Source organism: Chironomus tepperi, unplaced genomic scaffold, assembly GCF_022539635.2.
Source record: "Chironomus tepperi strain 1889 unplaced genomic scaffold, CSIRO-AGI_Ctep_v1 contig_454, whole genome shotgun sequence".
Lineage (NCBI taxonomy): Eukaryota > Metazoa > Arthropoda > Insecta > Diptera > Chironomidae > Chironomus > Chironomus tepperi.
In genome coordinates, this window is record NW_027226576.1 from 86,496 (window position 1) to 111,635 (window position 25,140).

At 25.5% G+C, this 25,140-nt stretch overlaps 1 protein-coding gene across 6 annotated transcripts; it reads right to left on the minus strand.

The window, feature by feature from the left end:
- On the minus strand, positions 1-17,259 carry LOC139098934 (LIM/homeobox protein Awh-like). 6 transcript variants are annotated; one of them, XR_011545246.1, is made up of 9 exons: positions 16,724-17,259; positions 9,465-9,515; positions 7,629-7,810; positions 4,700-4,917; positions 4,414-4,635; positions 3,797-3,967; positions 3,645-3,731; positions 1,896-2,861; positions 1-1,274 (listed from the first exon to the last, which is right to left on the minus strand). XR_011545246.1 is itself a non-coding variant. In XM_070651315.1 (7 exons), exons 1-7 carry the CDS (start codon positions 16,724-16,726, stop codon positions 3,697-3,699), a joined length of 882 nt encoding a protein of 293 aa, XP_070507416.1. In that variant the 5' UTR covers positions 16,727-17,258; the 3' UTR covers positions 3,265-3,696. The 6 variants fall into 6 exon arrangements, 1 of the variants encoding a protein (XP_070507416.1); XR_011545243.1 differs by having other exon boundaries at positions 1-1,298; XR_011545244.1 differs by having other exon boundaries at positions 1-1,308.
- Positions 17,260-25,140: the final 7,881 nt, after the last annotated feature.

Sequence of the window (25,140 nt, forward strand, 5' to 3'; positions counted from 1 at the left end):
TTTTTATTCTTAAAAAGTAGAAAAAAGATGTTTATTTATGTTAAACATCCTCAAGTACAATCAAGTATTCTTCCAATTTTATCGGATTGTCTATGAATTTGGGTAGTTGAAATATTCAAATTTCTGTCATTTTTCGATTTTTAAAATTATGCCAACTTTCTTTAATCGTAATTTTGCTAATAATTTGAACATATTGTATGGTGCAATAGTATGCAATATTTATAATTTTAGTTTTTGTAATTCGTTAATTCTTTTTGTTATGTTTCACTAATTTTTTAAAAATAAAAATTGAATTAATTAAAAGTTCATTGGCATTTAATAATCATGTTTGGAATATAAAGTATATAACCTAAACGACACAATTGAAGAAGATCCAGTTCTATTCAAGAGCAAATAAGCAAAATCCAGTGGATTCCACGTCACCACACAACACAAAATTTATGGATTTCGTCTTTTAACGGTTATTTAAATTTCAGACCTTAACGATTACAACAAATTCAAACTAGGTTAGGAAAACGATGTAATAACTAGGGATTTCAATCGAGGGATTCCGGACGTTTTTCTGATGATCTAATAATTATTCAACAACAATTTTGATAAAATATTGATAAAACTAACTATGTTTTTTTGTTTACAGAAATTAGAATCCGAGCTAAGTTGGCTTTTATCGGCTAAAATCTTAGATAGCTAAACACTTCTTTAGCTGGCTAAAACCTTAGATTTCAGTTAAACACAGACTTTTAAAGTTTAATTAAACTTTATCTTAATTTTTACACGCTTTTATTTTTATATTTCAATTGTTACAATGTTTTAATATGTTAAGAGTTCAAGCAGTTGATTTTTCAGCTTTATTTTAGATTTTGAATAATTTTGTTGTTGTTGATGCGATGACATCCAGACGACGATATGTTTTTAATTTATTTTTTGATTGATTTGTCACAAATGATGTTTTGCTTTCTTTCAACTCTGCGCAGTTGAATGACCCAGGGTATACCAATGCAATGCACCTAGCCACAATTTCCGTATCGCGAATTCACAAACCGAGTGTGACTAGAAACAGCAAAAAAGCACCCGAATCCGACTAGACTTTCCTTGGAATCGAACCCGGGTCGTTAGAACGGTAGTCGGACGCTCTAACCACTTGACTAGGTACATATACATTTATTACATTTGAAAAGAATATCCCGAGTGACGTAAATAATTTCCTGTTTAGGCGTACATATTAGCTATAGAACATCTTCATCAGCTATTTAGGAGTCATCTTATATGATCAGCTTGAGAATGAATAAAAAAATAATCTGAAAAAATCTAAAAGTGAACTTAAAAGTCATTGGATTGAATAAATAGATCTTATTCATAAATTTTGATAATTTTGCTTAAAAAATATCTTAATCTCAACCATTTTTCTTCAAATTTTCTATTTTATAGCAAAGTTTCATAAACCTAACTCATTTTCTACTTTAATTAAGTAATTTAAAAAACCGTTAACTAAAATTAAATTAAAATTTCCATCAAAACCACGGGTATTCCGATTTTACTTGCATTCAAAATGGCGGACATTTTTCATGATTTTTAATGCAATTTCTCTTATATTACTGCATTAATTAATAAAACTTTTACATTGATTTTACATTATGTTTTAAGTCTAAAATCTCATCATAAACAACTAGTTACGCTAATTTTTCCATAATTTGTAACTGTCCACTCACTTTTGCACATTAGCGATTTTGAATACTTAACGTTTTTTTTTTTAAATTACTTAATTAAAGTAGAAAACGAGTTTGGTTTATGAAACTTTGCTATAAAATAGACATGCTGTGAAAATTTAAAGTAAAATGGTTGAAATTAAGATATCTTTTAAGCAAAATTATCAAAATTTTTGAACTGTCACTCACTTTTGCACGCTACTGTACTATTAGATCCTGCTCTGGATCTCTGGAGCTCAAAAGACACAAAGAACATCTTCATTCGGAGTCTAACATCATTAAAAAAACACAACTAGCTTAAATGCTGTAATATTATTTTGTCCACCTTGTTAACAATATGCAATAATTTTTAGAACTAATTATTTCAACGAGAAAAAAAAAACTAAATCGTTAAAAATTTAAAATCATCAAATACGGTAAATCGAAATGACAGACTATCTGCTATTGCAGTGTCTCTCAAATAGCAATTTCTAACAATATTTTCAAAAATACGTTGCCAAAACGAGTTAGATTTCCAAAATGCGCCAACAACCAATTTGTTTCGTAAATTTTCACATTTAGGTTTCTATTTTTTTCTCCTTTATAAGAATTATTATATACGCTTTACTTCAAAATCAATCATTCTAATGATCTTCTTCTTACACGTTGATTGAAATAAATCATTCTTACTTTTCTTTTACTACGTTTCGTAATATATTTGTTTTTTATTCTTCATGTTTGAAAAAAATGATGTCTTATTTTTACCCACTTTTACATATTTATTTTAAAATTTAAATTATTAAATATATTATTTCCAGCTTATTAAATCTAATAGTCTCTTTTTAAATCTAAGCTTACAATTGTTTTTAAAATTAAACTTTTAATGGCATATTAGTTTAGTGTCTTATTTACATTGAATATTGTTTCTTCGTTTATATTACAAATGTATTTCAATAACTTATAATTTTTATAAAAAATTTACATAAAAGGATTATTTTTAAAAAATAAAACGCAGCTTTGGATTTCTGCGACTTTCTAACCTATCTCCCTAAATAAAAAAAAAATAAAAAAGGTACTCGACTTTATCGAGCGATTTCAGCGCGTTTTTGTCGAAGCGATCAGCAATTGATTAATAATTCATTTCCCGACCCACAGAACAAGATTCAGGTTGCCATACTAGAATTTAAATATTTCATCATTTAACAGATTTTCAGCATTCAAACCTAATAACGGTTATGACAAATTAAAACTTTGTTCAGGAAGCACCTTAAAAATATCAAAGTAATTTGAATCATTTTAAAAGCTTAACCGAACAATATATTCTTAATGGTAATATAATAGATGATCTTAAAATGTATAAAAAATTAAACAATGAAATTTTAATTAAAAATTATAGGAAAAACAAGAAAATGAAAATTCTTCAGTGTTTTCAGAAAAAAAAAAAACGAAAAAGTTGATAAATTTGGCATTTCAACCAGTAACCGGAGAAAATTTTGAGAAAGTTTATTTCACCTATGTAAAAAGTAAGAATTTTTTTGAAAAAAAAAATTAAATTAATGAATTTTTAATTACTTTCAGGAAATTGCACTAAAAATTATTCGCGATGTTGATTAAAAACCGAAAATTGATATTTTTAATAAGAATCATATTTCTAAGACTTAAAAAAACATTTTATTTTTTAATTTAATTAAGTCAATCATTTTGGGTAGTTATAAAAAATAATTTATTTTAATTTACATTTTGACCATAAAACCCCATCAGAAAAGCTTAAGCTTAAAAAATAGCTTATGGACAGATGGACAAAACTAGGTTATGCGTCTTCTTTTAAGGAATTGATCTTAAAAACATCACTTTCCTAAAAGTTTTTAGGAACAAAAAATGGTTAATTTTTTTTAAACTAATGCATGGAAACTTAATATTTTTACCAAATTATTAATAATAATTACTGTTTTATTCTACCTCGATTTTTTTACTACTTGATGATTTTTTTTCTTCTCTGAATTCATTGAATTCATGAATCTTCGGAGTTTTCACTTATTGATGATTCTATTAAAAATTAAAACAAAAAAAATGAAAAATAAAATAATTTTTTGTAATCAACAATGAATTACCTTGGCGTAGACCTGTTTTAGAAGACATGTTATTTTTTAATATACAACTATTATTGTTTAATAATCCACCGTTGAATGGCTGCATTGAATGTGGTTGTGAACTACTTTGTTGAAAAGAATATGTTAACTGCAAATTGATATTCCTCCCGAATTGATCATTTTCACGTGGAACTAAGCAAATGAATTAAAAAAAATAAATTAAAATAAAATCAACTGAGTAGTTTTGGTCTCGGAAGATTTTCCCAAACTAAAATGTTCTTTTTGTTCTTAAATATAAATTCTTAGAATTCTGGAACTTAACTAGTTTTAAATGATTTAATAATAGAATAACACTAAAAAATTCTGAGTTTAACTATTAGCAAACGATTTGATTATGAAGATACAAATTGTAGTTATGAGAAATAATCTCTAATAGTTGTAAATAACAATTTATAATAAAATTAATATATAAATATAATAAAATTTTTGATTAAAAATTAAACATTTTTTATTTTAAGTCTTTTAATTTTGTTAAGAGTTTATAAGGAAAATTTTAAGGACTTTGGACGGAAATTTCCCGGTCCCAATATCGAGAAAGCATAGGAAAAATAGAAAGTTAATTTAAAAAATTGTAATACCGGTATGAATGTGTTTTTTCTGGCGTGCTCGTGAATTTTGAAACCAAACTTGTGTGACACGTTTACTAAGTCCAGTTACAGAAGCTATTCGTTCTAAATCCTGTCCATCTGGATTACTATCTATTTGAAAATTAGCTTGGAGAACTTGTAATTGCTCTTCCGTAAATGTAGTTCTTACTCTTTTAGCCTTGTTTTTGTGATAACAATCACCTTCTCCACCATCTGCAAATTACAATGCTTAATATGAGCAATAAAATATGTAGAATCATTCATAAATTTTAATTACCTTCACTTGATGTTGTTCCACAATCAACGCTTTCCATATAATGTGATTTACATAAAACTCTATCATCCAACAAAGCAAATTGTTCACCTGTTGATAATTGTCGACCACATTGATCGCAAGCAAAGCAAGCAAGATGGAAGACTAATTCACGAGCTCTTCGAACCCAGTCTGAAGCAGCAATACCTCGACAACATTTTGAGCATTTTGCACCGAAATTCCTGGAAAATGATCAGAACATAATTTCAATCTTTATTTAAAAAAAACTTTTGTATTGTCATTTGATTTTTTTTATTCTTATTTCATCATATCACAATATTGCAAAGGCAAAAGATGATTATGACTAAACCAAAAAATAACCATGAACTCGATAAAAAAATTCATATGAATTCTTTATAAATGAAAAAAAAGCATCAGGTGATATACCTTAACGTATAAAAGAGAATTTATAATGTATCATATAAATAAATTAGCATAGGAGAAAAATGAATAAAAAAGAAATTTAGAAATATCATCAGATCGATATTTTTTTTCTCAACATATTTTTTTTGTTTTGAATTCTGATACCGTCACGTTAACACTTTCTTTTGATATCACGTGAGAAAATGAATATGTTACTTTTTACATATTCGCACCTTGTTTCATATAAAATAATTCAGAAATTATTAGTATGCGTCAATTTTTCTAGTATTTTACACGCTATTTTTCTAGTCACAAATGTAACGGTGACTTTTATAAATACTATCTTTAATAATAGCAAAATCTCAATCAAGTTTTTAGGTAATACTTTAAATTTAATTCTCATAAATTTCTAATTGTGTCGGGAGTATAAATTTCGTGCTTATCGTGAATGTATCCAAGTTTCAAATATTTAGCTTTTGGTCAAAACTAAAAAAGACTTTTATGACTGAATTTACTTATTGCAGAGTTCTTTAAAACTATTTGTTTTTCCTGCAAATTTTGTAATTTTTCATGAATATCGAATATCATTTATCATTTGAGCATTGTTCAGCCAGTTTTAGTTAGTTCATCATTAGTTATCAATCATTAGATAAAACATTATTTAAATTTAAATATGTTAATGAGTTACTTTATAAAATCTACGCTCATTGTGATTATTAAATCTAGTTAAATAGATTTTAATTTGAAAATATAAAATTATAATTTAATTAAAAACTTTAATCGATTTTACGTTTTTCAACTTAACTTTACTTTAATAAACAGATTTAAAAAAAAATTTTAACGTTAATAAGATGTGCCCTAAGCTTCTATGTTTATTTCGTTCATCATAAATAACTAACAATCTTATTTGTAACTATAAATTGCTTTGTAATTGGTGTTTGTAACATATGATTGATTTTTTTTCATGCATACATAGGCATATTGAAATAATCATATTTGAATAAATAAATATATATATATATATATATAAATATCACGTCCCAATAATTTGCATTTAATGTGTGCATACAGCGCGCGAATGATGTTTGGAAAATTTAACATGACTTTTCACTCCCAAACAACACAAAAATAAATAACATAAAATTCGTTCTGAATAAAATGAATTGTTGCTTTTAACTGCTTCAACATTAGTAGATATGCATATCCATGTCCTGATGATCATGAAACAAGAAGCTACAGTGAGAAACAACATAAGAAGTGAACGAGAAAACAATTAAATTTACTTTTTTGCTTCTTCTGATTTTTTAATCCGTAGATTTATCACCGACTCCTTTTACTCTTCCGTTCCGATACCTCGTTTTAAATATTTTATGGGATTTTGTTTGCGTATATGCAGTTTTTACAGATTTTTAGGAATGAAATCTTTATTGCTTTATCTCACGCTGATAGTGCATTGTGTATCATATACATCAGCTCATAGTATTTGTAGGTATTTGTTATCAATGAATTTGAGATGTGATATCATAAATGAAATGAAAATTTAATTTTTTTTGTCAATATATTGATCATTCTTTAATGTTAATAAAAAAACATTTTTGGTTAAAATATTTTTTTAAATTTACATAAAATTAAAATCGATTCAAATTGTGCAATAATGTCAATGAAAAAGAATACCACCAGCGACGAGAGACCGTAATATGTATTAAACTTTTATTTTATGTCACAGACATTTTTTTTTATATATTCTCTGATATATAAAATTTTCAGTGTTTTGTGATTTTTTTTAATTTAAAGCATTTACAAGTTTTTTTTTTTTTTTGGCGGCAAAAATTTTCAAGAAATAGAATACCACTTTGAGAGTTTAAACTGAACTAAATAATTTATTTTAATAATGATTTGGAAAGTGCGCTTTATTTGTGAAAACAAAATGGTACTTAAATCACTAGTTCATATTAGTTTTTTAACATAATATATAACTTTATTGTTTTTGCATTTAAGAATAAAATATGAACAAGTTTTTTTTTATTCGTTATGTGTTGAACGATTTACAAACATAATCATAAATTACAAAAGTGTACTTAAATATATAATAGTGTCTATAAATCATCGATTGCCCATACATTTCTCTTTTTGCAGCTACTGAATATTTTGTTACATTTTATTTATTTAGTTTACTCAAATATAATCGTTTTTTTGTTCTTTCAAATACTTATGTATATAGACTTTAATGAAGGAGTTTTTTTAAGTTAACAATTAAATATTCTTTTTTTATACTTTTGCATCGTGTAAGCTAATTTACTTCTTACCAACTTCTTAGTTATTTTTTGTAGCTATATATTTTTAAATCCTTATTTTTTGAATCCGTGCTTCATCAAGATTCATTCAAGAAATCACATGTTAAATTTATGTGATGTTTTTGCACCACATATGTGTGAAAAGCTGATACGTCAGTACCAAAATAAATTTATGTTCAAAAATTTATAAAATATAATTCTCACACTAAAAGTAAAGAAATAATAATTTTCCTTACTTTGTATAATCAGTTTTGCAGTAAACCTGCCTTTCACGAAAAAAACACGATTGTTGACGATCTAAAGGTGATAGACAAATACAGCATCTCAAGCATGACCCATGCCATGAACATCCACCAACTTCTAGGAAATATCTATCTGCTATTGATTCTCCGCATGCTGTACATGATCTCATTTCTGTCTGTAAATAAATATTATTTTCCTTTGTAAATTAATCTATATAGCAATTTGATTTAAAGATTCTAGCTTCGTAATTCTGTTAGGAATTTCTTGACTGAAAAAAGTCAATATCATAATGGAAAAAAATATGCACCCTTTTCAACCTATCCCTCCATGCTTGGAGTGGTATTATTCTAGTATTTATATATATACATAAATACATAAATATTATATTCTGAGATTTTTAAAATTTTCTTCCTGTGATGGATGTGTAAAATATTTAGTTGTCTTGTAAAAAAAAACTATTGAATAACCCTCATATTATTGGAATGTTTCAAACCTATCCATTTTAAAATATTTTATAACTAGAATATAATTTTAAGAGTAAAGGAATTGGCAAAAATAACATAATTCATTTCATGATCATCTACCATGACCATAATCGTGCCTTAAACAAACCCTCAAAAAGTCACTTTTGATTGTTCCGTTCTCCCTATTGTAACATGACGACCCATTGCGTAACTGAATATCAGTTTCCAGAATTTATTACAAAAGAAAAAACATATGTTTTATGACTTTTGTTTTCTTCATACTTTTTAAGTTCTATTACTATATGATACTTCATATGCACACTTCATGTCTTCAAAAGTGTTTTTATAGATATATATTTGTTCTCAAACGAATGACAATTGAAAGGTGTGCAAAACAATAAAAAGTCTGAAAATTTTCTATAGGAATGTTACAAAGACGAAGGGATATATCAATAATGTGAGAACAATAAAGATAGTAAGCATTAGAAGATTAGTTAGGAAGTTACTTCAAACTAAATTTATTATAAAAAAAAGATCATAAAAATTAACAACGTTACAAAAATATTCATATTTTGTCAAAGGGTAATTCCACAGATGATGCAATTTCAGAAATGATGATTTTTCACTTACTTTTTAGCCATTTACTACCGTTAACTTCAATATAACATCTTTTAAAAGCAAAATTTAGACGATGGTTCCTTATTTGATTCATCCTAAATTTTGCTTCTAAGAACTCAAAATCAAGCTATTAAGCTAAAACCTTAAAATATTCCCAATTATCAAAAAAAAAAAAAAAAATTATAAGTAAAGAAATTGCTAATCCGTGAGAAAACAAAGTTTTAGCTTAATTAATTTCAATTGCTGTCATTCAAATGCCGTTAATGATGTTAAATGAGTAAATAAAGATATTAATTTAATCTTCATGACATCTTAACTAAATTAAATGCCATTTTGGGAATGATTAAAATTTAAAAAAACAAGGATTATTCAAGAATTTTTTTTTTAAATTCAACCAATCTGTGGAATCGCCCTAAAGTTGAAAATAAAATTATTTTGATTAACTTGATTATTTATTAGGAATATATTTTGCAGTTTATTATTAAAAAATCGTTAGCTAAATAGTTTTCTATGTGCTTACACATAATGTTGTAAACTAATTGTTCTCAAGTAGTTATACAACGATTTTGTTATCTCAATCTTTTTTCAGCATATTTTTTCTTTAAATAAGTTTTTTTTATTTTCCACATTAAATAATTGCAATAATATATTTAATCGTTCAAGCAGCAGCTTTTATCATCTTAATTGTGTGTTGCCTTTTTATACGATGACATCCATTATCAGCTTTTTAATATGTTAACATCTTACCTTCATTCTTTGGTTCGTCATTTTATTAACCACTAAATCATTGTCATCGTTCTGTATTAAAATCAAAAATATAAATATTAAATTATTTACATAATACAAATAGCATTTTTTATGCAATGGAAAATATCTCAGGAAAACAAAATAACTATTTTCTATATCAGATATGTAAGTTGTTGACAGCTTTTTATTCAACTGTGGTCAAAAAATTTCAAGTTTTTTTTGAAGATCATCTTGTTAAACACCTCCCTGCATTTTCAATTGTTTTAGATGCGCTGGCCTGTAGTTTGAAAATGCATCCGTCTGAATTTTTATATTAAGTGTTTTCCATCATTATAAAAGAAAATTCAGGCAAACAGTCGAATTTTTTAAGATTTTTCATAATTTTAATAACAAAATTGAGTTTTATAAGAGTTTAGGAAATTCTCTTTGGTACTCTATAATAATATATTATTTATTTAAAAAAATAAATAATTCGAAAAATAATAAACACGTTTTACCTTCAAAGAATGAAAGCGATTCCTTTTAACCATCTTAAATTTTCAGCCAGTTATTTATTTATTTTAATTATTTTGCACCGTACGGATGCAATGTCATAAAAAATCACAAATTCAAATAGATTCATAAATTTGTTTTTATTATTATTTTCATTCATCTCAGTTCGTGTCGGAAACCTCTCCACAACCTTTATGACCAAACTAAAATTTATGCAAAGATACTTTACTTAACATTTTGTTTATAAAACTCAAACGGAGACATCATACTGAGAGAGTTTTTAAATGACCTATTGAAAATTGTTTTACGCTCTCTAGATCTTTTATTGATACCGCAAAATAAATATCACAAAACGGCATTACATAACAATAATTTTGATGCGTTTTTTCCTTCTTCACTGGCTGAATAATTTATTCAAGAGAAAGAATAATATTTCGACTTATATTAAATAAATAAATAAACAAAATACTTTTTTATCCATGTTAACTTTCAAGTGCTTAATTTAAACAATATTTTTAAAAGATTCAAAACTGTTTCTATTAATCTATCCAAAAACTTCAAAATTTTTCAATATTTTAAAGTGTACTCTACTATTCATTCGATCTCAATTTCCGAAACAATTTTATTTTTGTATCCCATCAAGTTTCAAAGACACAATTGTTAATGTTTCTATTACAATTGCAAACTCAGAATCAATTAATTAGCGTCGGCAAACCAGCAATGTGTTTTTTATATCTAACCACAAACACTAAAAAGTTGATTATTTTTGAGTTTTTCAAATTTTCAAACTTTTTAAAAAGTCTTTTTTTGTGTTTTGAAGAAGTTTTGCGACACACTTGAGATTTTTCACGGCAAAACAGTGTGTCGCGAAAAGCATATTGCCAATTAACTGTATGGATATTGTTTTTAAAAGTTCATTTGTAAACTTCTTATCAAGTAATCTATATATAGAACAACACGTTTTGAATCAGAAAAAATATTTAGAGAATATTCGGCAGATCAAATATAACTAAAAGTTTTAACAAAAAAATATTTTATCTCATTTATACAGACATTTTTCTTTAAAAAATATTATTTAAAAAAATCGGTGAATAGTTAAAAAGAATAAAAGTTATTAATTGAGTATTAATAACGACGGAATATTTTTTTAAATGTTGGTATTAAACTACAATTTTTCAACTTCAGCTTACAATGTCTTCAATATTCTCTAAGCTATAGTCTATTATTCATTGATTTTGTGTTAAAGAGTGGAATAAAATGATTGTATATATATACATACATATAACATTTCTAATATCTCGAGTTTTGTAAATAAGAAATATATGTATATTTATCTATAGTTATATAACTTTGTCACGCTTTTGTTTATAATCTTCAAATTCAAAATATGTAATGCAAGATTTAACTAATAGCTGTTTTTTGTACTACATATATATCATGCAGAAATATGTGTTCTAAAAAAATATGTAAAAATATTATTTAAAATAGGGAAAATATTGTATCATCTTGAGTGTTACTGTTTTTTAACAAAAATGAAAAAATTTAATACTTGTATTCGTAATATATGATCTCAAAGGTATTTATTTCTTTATTCATCATATGATTTCATAGAAACAATAACTTTTATGTTTTTTTATATCTTTTATTTAAAATTTCTTTTATTTAGCTTGTTCAAAAGGAAGAATTTTATAGTCTGAAAAATTTATTCATTATCTGCTTAACTATCCATTCGGAGTAGTTTCTATCTTCTATAAAACCATGTTTTCACCTCTCATCAGCTCAATTTCATTTCAATTTTATTTTATACCGCAGTTTTAGAAATCAATAAACTGTGTTAAATAACGTTTTAAAGCGCCTAACCAATAAATTTTTATGGTATTCTAATTTCAATAACATTTTTCTTGAATTTTACCATTTAATATGATAAGTTATTAAAGACTAGATATATAAAAGTCTACAAATTTCTTGCACTTTTGGAGCAGACATTGTATTGCATATTTATACATATAACATAATTTTGTTTAAAAAAATTCAAAAAAATTCTTTTTCCTTATTTACCTAAACTCTCCTAAACTGAAACTAAAATACCATATTAAAAAAAAAATTAATTTCAAATAAATTCTAAATAATTCCTAAGTTACAATTTAAAAATATATTTATCTTAAATAACACCAATTCAGCATTTCAATGTTTTTTTTTTATATTCATATTTATTTTAATAAATTTTATTATTTAACAAAGTTGTATTTAAATGCAAATGAAGCGTACATCGTACATATTAAAATACTGTTTCAGAGTTTTTGTGGTTTATTTTTGAATAATAAAAATATATTCCTGTGTTCTGATCTTTGGGAACAAACTCAAAAGAACAAAATTTGAGAAAGCGTAATAAGGTAGCATAAATGATGCTGTAGGTTAAGATTGTTTGTTATTTCCGTTGCACAAGGAAAGAATTTTAAACAAAACCAAAAAGAAAACTTATAAATAATTAAGTAGATGCATTTAAATGTATAATAATATTAAGAGATCATTTCTTAACAGTAAAATTAAATTTTGACCAATTTTTTTAAGTGATTAAGTGAACTCTTTCAAATAATATTCTACCTTTTCATATGTACATATATTAAAAGAAATAAACTTGGCGAAAAAAAATTTAATTTTAAAAACTAAAACCCTTGTTTATTATAATTTAAATCAATCTTTTGATATCAACTATTCAATTTTACTATTGTATTATATTTTTTATATACTTTGCATGTAAAAGATTTTATTTATTTAAAGGTTTTTAAGTCGGTGGTGTACTTAAAGATTATATTTTGAATACCAATGGTTTTGCATTTTTTATACACATACATGAGCTTCTTTACATTTCATTGAGTAAAAAAGAAATACATGGAACAATAAATGCTTTGTAATAAATTCGAATAAGAACATGAAAATACCTTACTGCAGTATGACGAAAATAATAATCTTTACTTTTTATTATCTGGTGACTTTAATCTTTCTCTATATATATATTTATATAAATATCAAAAATCATTTAAATAATACAAGTGATCCAAGTTTTTATCGATTTTTCAATTTCAGAATTTGGAGATTTATTACTGTTATTATTTTTTCAATAAAGTAATTTAAAATCATAATTTTTGCTGAAAAACAGAGTTTAATAAAGGGTGTCCATCTACTGTTTTTTTTTTTTTGCCGAGAAGCTAAAATAAATACTAATGCCCACTGATAAAAACCAATATAAATTTGAGATTTATTGATTCGAGGATCGAAAATGTTTAATACTGTAGTCCCGGATTTATATTTTAGGCTGGTATTGAAATCTTAAATATAAGATTATTAAAAAATCTTTGAAATCCAAAGGATTGAAAAATGATATCGAAGATCAATCACAAGTTATATTATTGTTAAAGCAATCTAAACCATTTTCAAATTGAAATTTTGAAATTTTCCTTCTGTAAAACACTGTTAAGATAAAATTTTTACAGCATGATTTTACCTCATCAAACCACTATTTTAATTTTGCCATAAACTTTTATTGATTAAATACAGAATAGGTGTCGATTAAAATAAAGAATGAACATGACTTCAAAAATCAAATTCATTAATCATCATATGCAGTGATGGAATGATGATAGATTTTAAAGCTTACTTCCTTAGTAATCTACTAGTATTAAATCTGATCGATATAAATATGAAAGTTTGTTTCATTTTAGGCCATCAGCATAAAAAACAACCATATGAAAGAAAAGATAATAGTGCTGAATTGATTTTCATTGTTGATACCTGCTGTGTTCGACTAATGATAGTTTCATCCGCGATACATATTTAGTTTTTTGGATATTTTTTTTTATCTTCGTTGAATTTCCATTATTTTTTTTAAAGAAAGAAATAATTCTTAGAGTTAATCACTATTTTTTATATTGTATACCTATATTTTCTATTTCAACAAATATTTTATTTCAATTTTTTTCTCTCTCGAGAAAGCATTTAAAATAAAAAAATAATAATTTATCATGAATAAGAACGTGTTGAAATAATTTTGTGGGAATGTTGATAATACTAAAAAAGTTGTTTAGAGTAAATAGTTGTATGGCGCCTAATGCAAATTTTTCAAATTGATTAGATATCTCTATGATACGTTTGTGTCTATGAAGATGATTAAAAGGTCGAAACTTTTTGACATTTGAAATTGATTAATGATTAATGTTTAATTTTTCTTATGATCGCACATGTTTTATATTGTTAGTTTTACTTTGAAAATTTAGCTAAATTCTTCAGCTAAAGCCTTTAACTTCATTTATTGTAAGCAATATAAAAAGTACTTTCTCGATCTTTATTTGCCAGTAAAACATTCGTGTATTTAGAATCTAATGGATATTCTTATCACAATCATCATGTTTAAGAAATCAATATAATTTTGTTCATAAATGACTATTCTGGACATATTCATTGGCCTGCAACAAACTCATTTCAACTTAAAAATTCTTATTAGAACTAGTCAGTTTTGATAATCAGTCAGATAATCAATCAGTCGTTTTAAATTCGTTTTTAAAATATTTTGGTACTTTATTTTGAAAGCACCACTTAAAAGTATAACTACAACTTATTATTAATTAGGGTTTCCAGAATTCCCGTTCCCGTAAAATTTCGGGAATCGGGAACGGGAATATTTACGGGTAATTTTTTCTACAAATTTTTATACTTTTTTTGAGAAAAATTGAAAAAATTTGAACAAGCAGTTAAGTGCCTTGCTGGTCAAATAGGTAAGGCGCTTGGCTCAAATTTGGGATGGTCTCGAAGGTCGTCGGTTCGAATCCAGGCATTTCCAAATTAGTTCTTTCTCGGAAGTTTAGATACTTCGACTGCTTAATGTACGAGATCAAGCCTGGGCAACGTTGGATTAAGGAACGGGTCATAAACTTGAAGTGTAGCGAGAGACAAAGGGACGAGAGCTACTAGATTACCTAATGATTGGAATTGGATAGAACGAACCTGAAAAGTATCACGTAATATACTAGATAGCCGCCGAAACGAGAGCCTAAATTTATTTGAAACCTAGATTTGAAAAATTGTTAACTTGATATTACATATCAATGTGTCTTAAAATACTGTGTTCCAAAAAATTCAACTGTATCAATCTCATTTGCAAATCAAAATACCTTTATGGTAAATAAAGAATACTACTACAAATATTCAACAAATTAAGTATCTAGATAGTTTAATTCTAAATTATTGATTACAAGACATTTTTTCATAAAAAATATAAAATTTTTATGTCATAAAAAGTTTTGTTGAAAAATTTTTTATTAGATACGGGAATTTCGGGAATATTCCCGTCTGATTTCGGGATTCCGTACCCGACCCCGTTCCCGGGAATTCCCGGGAAAATTCCCGTTTTTGGAAACCCTAGTATTAATAGCAGATGACATAAATTATTATTTTAGATTTCTGAGATGTGTTTTAAATTAAAGCAATTTTTAAAAGTTGTATGAGTTGCAATGAGCAAAATTCATTCAAAATTGAGTTGATTCTAAATAGTTCACTTTTTTTATATGCCAATTTTATCCCGGGACAACAACAAAATTCATTCACCTATACTATGTTCAACATCATATTGATTGAGTTCGTTTTAAAATTTTAGTTAGTTTTTTGAGTTTTTTCTATTTAAAACAAGTCCTTTTTCAAATTTTTAAAAATCTGTATAATTTTTTTTTAAAAAATTTTACTATTTAATTGCAAAAGTGTATTTTAATTTCAAAAAATATAAACATTAAATGGTTATGCTAGTTTTCAAACTCTTAAATTCTCATAATTCACCTGTTTTTTACCAATGAATAAATAAAGAAAAGATTGAAAAAGACTTAAAAAAATAGAACCACAAAAGACTTTGAGTTAAAAAAAATTGTGTTATAATACATCTTTCGACACCCGAAAGTTATTCCAATACGTGTTGTTGCTATTAATACCGTGTGTCTTTTCCTTTCTTTCTTATATCTTCTTTTGATAAAAATCCGACTTTAAAAAATCACCATCTTCATGGAGATGAAAATCTCATAATTTATTTTTTGTAAGAATTACCAAAAGAGTAAAAGGATTAAAAAAAATTAAAAATCGTCGCTGAAGACAGTAAGCACACACATATCTTTTTTCAAATGTACATATATCATTTATTCTTTTTTTTTCATTTGAATACAGATTTCGACGGAGGTCACAATCAAGTTTATGATAATAGACTTAAAATAAAAATATCTGAGTTTATTCCACACATATGTCAATGATAATTAATAGTTATTGAAAAGTGAAAAATTATCAAATTTTCACATTATTAAAAATAAGACATTTTCTTTCGTAGAATTTTAGATAAACTTTTAATAATTTGATCCACACGGCGAAGTTTACAATTTGTTATTTTTTTTAAGTAATTTGAGTGGAACAGACTTTGACCCTATATGTAGTAAAAAAAAATATTGCCATATCATAGCTAAATCCACCAATGTCAAGTTTTCAACTAGGCATAATGTTGACTTTGTTCTACCCGAGTAAAATTTGAGCAATTTTGTAAATTTTTGCATTAACATTTTAAAAGTAAAATCTTTAATTTTTGTGTTTTTTCTTTGATGAATTTTCTAAATGTTTAAAAAAAACTAATCTATTGCTATTGAAAAAAGTTCTTTAGTTTTCCTTTCATTTACCATAAATAGGAGGGAACATACGAAAATACAGCATAAATAGATAAATAAAAACTTCAAAATATTTACCATTAAAATTGTTGAGCCTTTCTGTAGTTGAAAAATCCAAAAATAGTAACCGCTAAGTATGCTTGAAAAATTAAAAGGGGTTGCCTTTTTTTGCTTAAACTATTCATGTTCCCGTGTCAGTAATAAATTTTCAGATAACATAAGTAAAGTTTATATTCACTAAAGTGTTTGAAATTTTTCAAATTTTTTTAACACTCATCTTATATGAAAAAAAATATATTAATTGTTCACTAATAACTTTTAGTTGTAATTTTCTTTGCTATATCATTTTGCTACCGATAAAATGAACCAATTTATATTAATTATTTTTTTAATATGTTAAGACTTTTGATAAAAAACAAATTATTTGTCTTAAATTTTTTTTTTTTTTTTTCATTTCACACATGATTAACATTCATTCTCGAAGACATTTTAAACAAAGAAAAACCATTCTTCATTTTCCGATGATAATTTTATACCTATTAAACAGACGCCCGTTTCCGATCATAAAAGAGCAAACACTAACTTATAAATTTTGCATGGAAAAAATGTACAAACCACATCTTGACTGCTACTGCTGCCGTTTAAACTCTTGAATATTTTTTGTATAACACAAAAATTGAGAGAACGAGAGAATTTTTGTCTGAATGTGTTTGTTTTGAAAAACGTAATTTTTTATTTGTAAAAAATATATGTATGTGTATCTCTATAACACAATGCCATTGCTAATGAATTTCTCGATACATATATTTTGAAAAGAGGAGGAGCTTGAAGCAATTGATAATTAAACATGATTTTTATTATTTTAATGTAAGTTTTTATAATGTTTTGGAATTTATTTATTGATTTTTTTTTATTAATATTAATTATTTTTTGTATTTTTTTTTTTAATTAAAAATTCGAATTTTTTTAGTAAAAAAATACTGAAATTAAGTAATATATATAAAATTTATTTCTAAAGGATGATTTTTGCAACCTTAAATTCTATAGATATATTTCAATATCATAATTATAGTTTCACAACCCACGATTTTTGTTGATATATTATTTTCATAGAAAAATAGCTCAGCATGATTTTCTAGACACGTGCATTCAATAAAAAAAATGAAATCCTAAATCAGAGAAATTTTCCTTTTCATGAGTTTTGTTTGATATTTTTTTCATTCATAGGATGTTACAATTGTCCTTTTGTTTATTTATGCTTCCATACGCAGAATAATAACGACATAAATCTGATTTGAAATATCAAAAGAATGTCAATTTAATATGATTATACACACGCGAGATTTTATCATAATTTAATTTTCATATCCTTCAATCACGTAATGTTATTTTAGAGTTTTATGATGTATTCAATCACACATATTCAAAAGAACTGAGAAATTCAGAAGCAAAAATAATTTTTCCGTTTTTATTTCTGCATATAATTATACATAATAAGAGTAAACAATTGATTTTTTATCAATTGAGTTCTAATCACAATATATAAATAACTTCAGACCAAATTCATGCCTTGAATTTATCCAAAAGGTTCAGAAGAAAATAAATTTTTAAATTCCTCTCAAAAATTTAAAAAAAAACTGTGAATTCCGTTTATTGTTTAAATGTTTGCTTTTTAAATTATTAATTTTGTTTGTACTCAATTGTGAAGTGTTGGGTATCAACACTTTTTCGAGTTTTGAATTAAATGTGATTTTTTCTTTTGCTACCGATGGCTCCTATTTAGCTTTTACAGAATAGTGATCATAACAGCTAAGTGGCCGTTCACTTATTACGTTACGCAAAAAAACGAATTTCTAGACCCCCCTCCCCCTCCTCGTTACAAAATGTTGTTACAAAAAAAAATTTTTGGTTGAGGCTGTTACAAAATCCTAGACCCCCCCTCCCCCCTGAAAAGCGAACGTAACAAGTGAACGGCCCCTAAAAAGTATTAAGTTAATTAGCCGTAATATCTAAAGAATTAGAATAAAAATGATTTGCAACTCAAAATTTGTTGCAAGATATCTAAAAATACAAGTTAATGATTTTTGTTTTGTTATTCATGCAGAATTTTTAATGAAATTCTTCGGGTATGCATGCTTAATACCTTTATTGGAAAAATATTTCTCCAGGCAAATTTATTAAGCATTATTTACTTTTAGTAAGCGAAATTGCAAATAAAACAAAAATAAAAGATATTATTTTAATTTTCAACAATTTTTCACTTCTGGTTATTTGAAGATCGGAAGCAACTTTGCCTACCATTTATGATATGAGAAATCGATTATTTTCATCAATTCGAACCTGGCAGCATTTTCATTTAACAGGAGTAATTGAACCTTTTTGCAACAAGAGTAAAGCAATAAAATCTCAATCCTCTTCTTTAAGGCATTAATTTTTCTTTTCTCAATTTACATTTATAATAAATGCAGATTCTACTTTCATACACGCTGCAACAAATTGCCTTTTTTTCTCTTTCAAATAAATAATTTGTTTGTCTCTTGCAAATTAATAAATTTTCTTGATTTATCTATAAACAATTAAAGTTCAATTTATTGATCAGGTTTGTCAAACGTCATAAGCAAAATTATTATGATAATTTCATTAATCTTTTAGATAAAAAAGGTAGATTTTGTAATCATTAAGTGTAACTAAAAAAATTAGTATATTAAAATTTGATAAGATATAGGTAAGATCGAATTAATTTACACCTAATAAATATTCGTTAAATTGTCTTCCATGTTATATTGCTTTTTAAAAACCGTGACACGATAAATTTTTAAAAATGAAAAGTAGTGAGTTGATGGTTTTCGGCATTTATTTGAAAATATCAGAATTTCATCGATGTTATAAAAAATATATTTTTTAAATCGGTTGGTATAAGCTTTTTCATATCAATAAATTATTAATTGTACAATAAGAAAGAAAATGTATGCATAAAAAATTGCTGCAAATAAGATTTGGAAATTTTTATTCACAATTAAGAATATGAGGCTGAGCGGAGGATTAACTGTATTGTTTATTGCTTTATATATACCTATACGATACATCCCGCAGTTATCATTATCAATTTTATTCGTATATTCGTATGATTCTTTTGATATTAGCTCAAATATTGATAGATTTCTGAGTTTGATTTTTGAATATTTTGCATCAAAATTTTTTTGCCATTTCGAATTATTTTTATCTCTTTAAAAATCTTTTATTACCTATTATTTAAAGCTTTCTAACTGCTTTATTTACTGACTTTATCATTACAACAAATCCGAGCTCTTTTGTCTGGTTAAATAGTTTTTCCTTGCGTCTGAACAAAGTGCAAATCCCTTTTTGTTAATACGCTAGATTCAATTTTCCTTAAAATTTTCTCTAACTACTTTTTTTACATGCTCATTTCATTCTTTTTAAATTTATAGAAAATTTCTGCTGTTAAATTAAATACTTACAAAAGATTAAATTTGGTTATGTACATGCGCTTTGAAAGTTATTTTTCTCTTGCCAAAATATATTTATATATGTTAATCTATGCTGATTGAATTACAACAAATCTATGGCATGTTTACTCTTCGCAAATATTTCTTGTGCATTTTAACATTCACTAAAATGTTTCCCCTATATTTTTGAGCTTCGTATTTATCAAATACTATTGTTGGTGTTAATTGTGATGCGTAAATAGTATTTTACAAGATCCCTTGAGGGCATCATTACATCAATTCTTTACTTTACTTGTTCTTGCTCCAAGTACAAACAGTTTGAAAAAGAAAAAAAATTCATTTTTTTATTTCGACCGAAATATTTTTTTTTTTTTTTTTCAAAAATCATCCAAATAATAGTTAATAAAAATTATAAAGTAATTTTATTTAGTTTATTTTTAAGACTTAACATTTGATGATTAAGCCTAAAAGCAGTTTAAATTTGCATTTCAAGCAAAAAATGGATTTCATGAGATTGAGGGATATTTAAAAATTTAAATAATTTTTTAGATAGTTTTTCTTTTAAATTTATCATTTGATTTTCTTTTTTTTTTTTTTTTGAAAAAATTTAAGGCCTTAATTTCATTTAAAGTATTTATTAATCTCACGTTAACAAATTTCATTCTTATATATAATATTTATTTTAATACCGATTAGGTTAATACGTCAACATGCTCCGATTTCAGAAAATAAAGGATTATATTATTATTATTATTGATTAGTTTTCTACATTTCTTTGTGCTAACGAAAGTTTTTTTTTTTTTAAGATTTTTACAAATTTGTGTTTTTGCTTTTTTTATTTTTAATCGTTCTTTAGTTTTGTAAAACATAAAACAATTGCTTTGATTAATCTCATTCAGTTTTTTTCTCATTTGATTATATAGCAAAAGGCTATGTTAACTATTGTCAGTTCAAATGTGTCTTCCTAGAATAGTTATTAGTCTTTACATCTCCTGAAGATCAGTACACGATTGATATAAATTTCATAATTCAATTGTTCATTCATATCAAGCAGAAGTGTTTTCTTCAAATTTTTCTTCGTGTCAGCATATAATACTCTGATGACAGGCAACGATCTATGTTTGTACGATGTGAACCTATTGTTGAATGTCAAAATATTATAAAACATGAATCAAATAAATAGTTGAATATCAAAAGAAGTTAAGCGAAAATTCATTTATCGATTTGTACGGAAACACTGCAAAAACAATAAATATGTTGTTTTTGTTTATCAAAATGAAAAATGGTTAATATATTATATTGATTTTTTATTAATGCGTTGATTTGAAACTTTTAAATGTCCGGCGCCGCAATAACTTTATGGAACTGAAGTATTAAAACCATTCTAGATAAAAACTTTCATTGACAGCCGAACGAACGAACGACATACAGAGCTCAACTACTTCAGAGGTTGTACGTCATTTGTTAACGACCCCTTACGTAGGATGATTCGGATTATTTACGCTTCGTTTGTCACTTTAGTAAAATATTCAAGTATTCCATTGGCAATTCCAAAACGTACAAATTTTCCTTTCTTTTTAACCCTCATCTAAAAACTTTGTTGAAGACGAAACGGAAGTTCTCTACGCAACAAATTTTCCATTCATTAGATGTTTTATTTATTTGCCGTTTCTCTCATTTCGAAATATGAACAAAGATAGAAAATCAACCACTGTTTTTTTGTAATCCTCATATTATTTGCTTCCTACATTTTTATGATGTTTTCACTTTTAGGTACATATTTAAAGAATCATTTCAAAAGTGAAATTTGAATTTTATTGCATTTTCTTAAAGTTATCTTCCTATTTTGTTGTAACGAAAAAATTTAATTCCAGAACTTATGAGATACTTACTTTTTCAAAATTTGACTCTATCTCTTTAAATTGGTATATTAAGTTTAAATAATTGTTTGGTTTTGATAAATTACTTTAAATTTATTTCGTACGACACTTAAATTGAAATTTTAAACATAAAGTTATCATTCTTTGCAATACATAATTTTGAATCGGCCTGGTAGAAAATTTTAGGAAATTTCAATAACGGTTTTTCATAATTCAAATATTATTGAACAATTTGTGTGAATGCAACAAAAATTTGTTTTTAAAAAAATCACTAAATCTATTCCATTACCTTTGATTAAAATCGATTATCGCACAGAATTCAATTCATTTGATCATTTTCTGTATGAATATTAGTTCAATTCTATTTTATTAATTAGTTTTTAATGAATCTTTGTTTGTTTACAATAATTTTCTTACTAAATTCCTTGAAAAAATTCAAATTTATGGCCAACCGTTACATAAATTGAAATATTTAATTAAATAAAGCATGACGGTAAAAAATAATTGTACATAAATAAAGATCTGCAAAAATCCCGTAAGTGTATATAAAGAATGGAGCTATAAAATTGCCAGATTATGAGAAAAATTAATTCAAAGTCGAAAATTTTGAAAAAATTTATCCAAAGAAACACCTAAGTTTAATTCATGAATTTAGTAGTCAGCAATATCAGTAAAAAGCTCATGAACAATTGAGTCCTAAAATTTTTAAATTAGCTGGTACACAAAAAAAGTTTCTAATGACTTTGTAAGCTCAAATGGCCAAATCCCTAAAATTCTTCGTCAGTAACGGTCATATAAACTGCTCTAACAAAGGAACCAAGCATCGAAAGTGTATAAAATTGGTACCAAATTGTTTGTCTTGGCAAGTTCTATAGGATTAAAATATAAAAACATATTGCATAATGGAAATATTCGAGTAAATTAGCAATAACTATGAGTATTTCCACAGATTGGCTGAATTTTGAAAATTTTTACTTGAATAATCTGTGTTCTTTAAAATTTAATCATTTCCAAAATGACATTTAATTTAGTTGACACTTCAAGAATACCAGATAAACATCTTTATCTACTCACTTAATATCATAAACAGCATTCTAAATATCAATTACTGTTAATTATAATTATGATTTTAAAAATTTGTTTTCGCACGGATTAGGAATTTCGTTATTTATTCTTTTTTTCAACATTGAGAATTTTTAATAATTTTAGCTTAAAAGCTTGATTTTGAGCCCTAATAAGCACAATATAAGATATATTAGAAAAGGATGATTCTTTGGATATATTTTCTCAAAATTTTCGTCTTTGAATCAATTTTTCTCATAATCTGGCAAATTTATATCTTCGTTCTTTATATATACTTACGGGGTTCGGGCAGATATTTATTTCTGTATAATTACTTTGGTAAAAGTCTGTTATGCGGGGGGCCAATATATGAAATTTTTAAATCTAATTTCTTTGGTTAAAAATGATTAAAACTAACAGAAAATTAAAAATTTTCTATTTTCTATTTCCTATTTTCAACATGATTTTTTTGCACTTTATTCTACATGTCACTATGGTTGGCTTACTATTTTGAGTGTATTTCACCTAAAACTATCGTTTGCTGCACTTTAAACGCTGCATAAATCTTTAATTAAAGAGAAAAATTGAAATTTTAGTGATTCCGAGAAACTTTTTTCCTAATCCATGAGAAAATTCATTTTTTGATTTTATGTTTTTGCAGGAATTACTTATAGACTAACAATACAAAATAAAGACAGTTTGAGATATTATAATTAATATTATAATCAAATTAGAAATTATTTAATTTGTTTAATAAGTTAAAATAATGTTTTTCTATGAAGCAAATTTTGTAGTTTTTGAGACACGAATTAGACGAATTTGACTTATCCAGAGAATCACCCATAAGGAACTATCGATTAGACTACCAAAGAAGCTGTAAAAGTGTTTAAATAGTCTAAATTTTGCTTTTGAATGATGTCAAAAACAACAAATTCCAAAAAAAGTATAAGTAACGGGTATAAAAATGGAAATATATCCTTAATTAAAGAAAATTGAAGTTAAAAGATAACATATAACAGTAGCAAATGGATATTAAAAGTAGTGAAAAAGTGAGTAAATTAAGAGAAAAATCATTTTGAGTGAAAAAATTTATCTGTGGAATCACTCCTATGCGTTACTGAAGAAGAATTTTTTTCCGACCAGGTCAGAATAATATGTAATTTGATTTATGATTATTAAAATGCGAGAAACGACAATTGTAAAATTTCATTGTTAAAGAAATAATATTTGGATATTTTTAATCTTTTTTGCAGCATACTTAAATCCTTTTATGTGGTTTTAAATATTTTTCAAATAAAATATCCATTATTGTCGCTTTATATGGGCTTGGTTGTAAAGGTAACCCACACAGTTTATGCTGTAGAAATTTTCTTTTTGACATTTAGCACTTAAAATACAGTTTTCAACAAAATGACAATTCAGAATCTTCTGGTTCTAGATATTGCAATCTAGGATTAAATTCGAATCTAGGCCATCGAAAATTGTGAGAAAAACTTATTGTTAAGTGATGGTTATGGGGTATTTAGTAATCGCTTGTAATCATGTTCTTTTTATTAAACTGTTTTTTAATGTCTTCTCGTTTGTAATTATGAATCTAATGAGAATATAAACGCTCTTATAATAACTAACAATTGATATCGTCAAAGTGTACTTAATGTCTAAAATTCTAAAAGTTCACATTCGAAAAATGCCAAAAAAAAAACAAAACTAAATTGTAAATTTTTTTTTCTTAAAGATACGCTTTATGGGTTTCAATTGAGGTACAATAAAAGTAGAAAATAATATTTAGATTCCAGTCTGAGATTTTTAAATGTAAAATAAAAGCGTGAACCTTAATATTGAAATCTCAATCCCGGGATCCCGGGATTGGATGAAGAAAAAAATATCAAGTTTTAGCCGCATTTCAATGCAAATGTAATACTAATAGTTTTATTAGAAATTTTGTGGCTAAAAAAATCATTTCCAGTAGACAAAAATGTAGTTTAAATAGTCAATGACACAAGTTAATGCCAAAAAATTGCCAATATTTGTGTTTTCAAAGCCGAAAACAAGATATCAACATCATGCCTTCTCAAAATCCTCATCT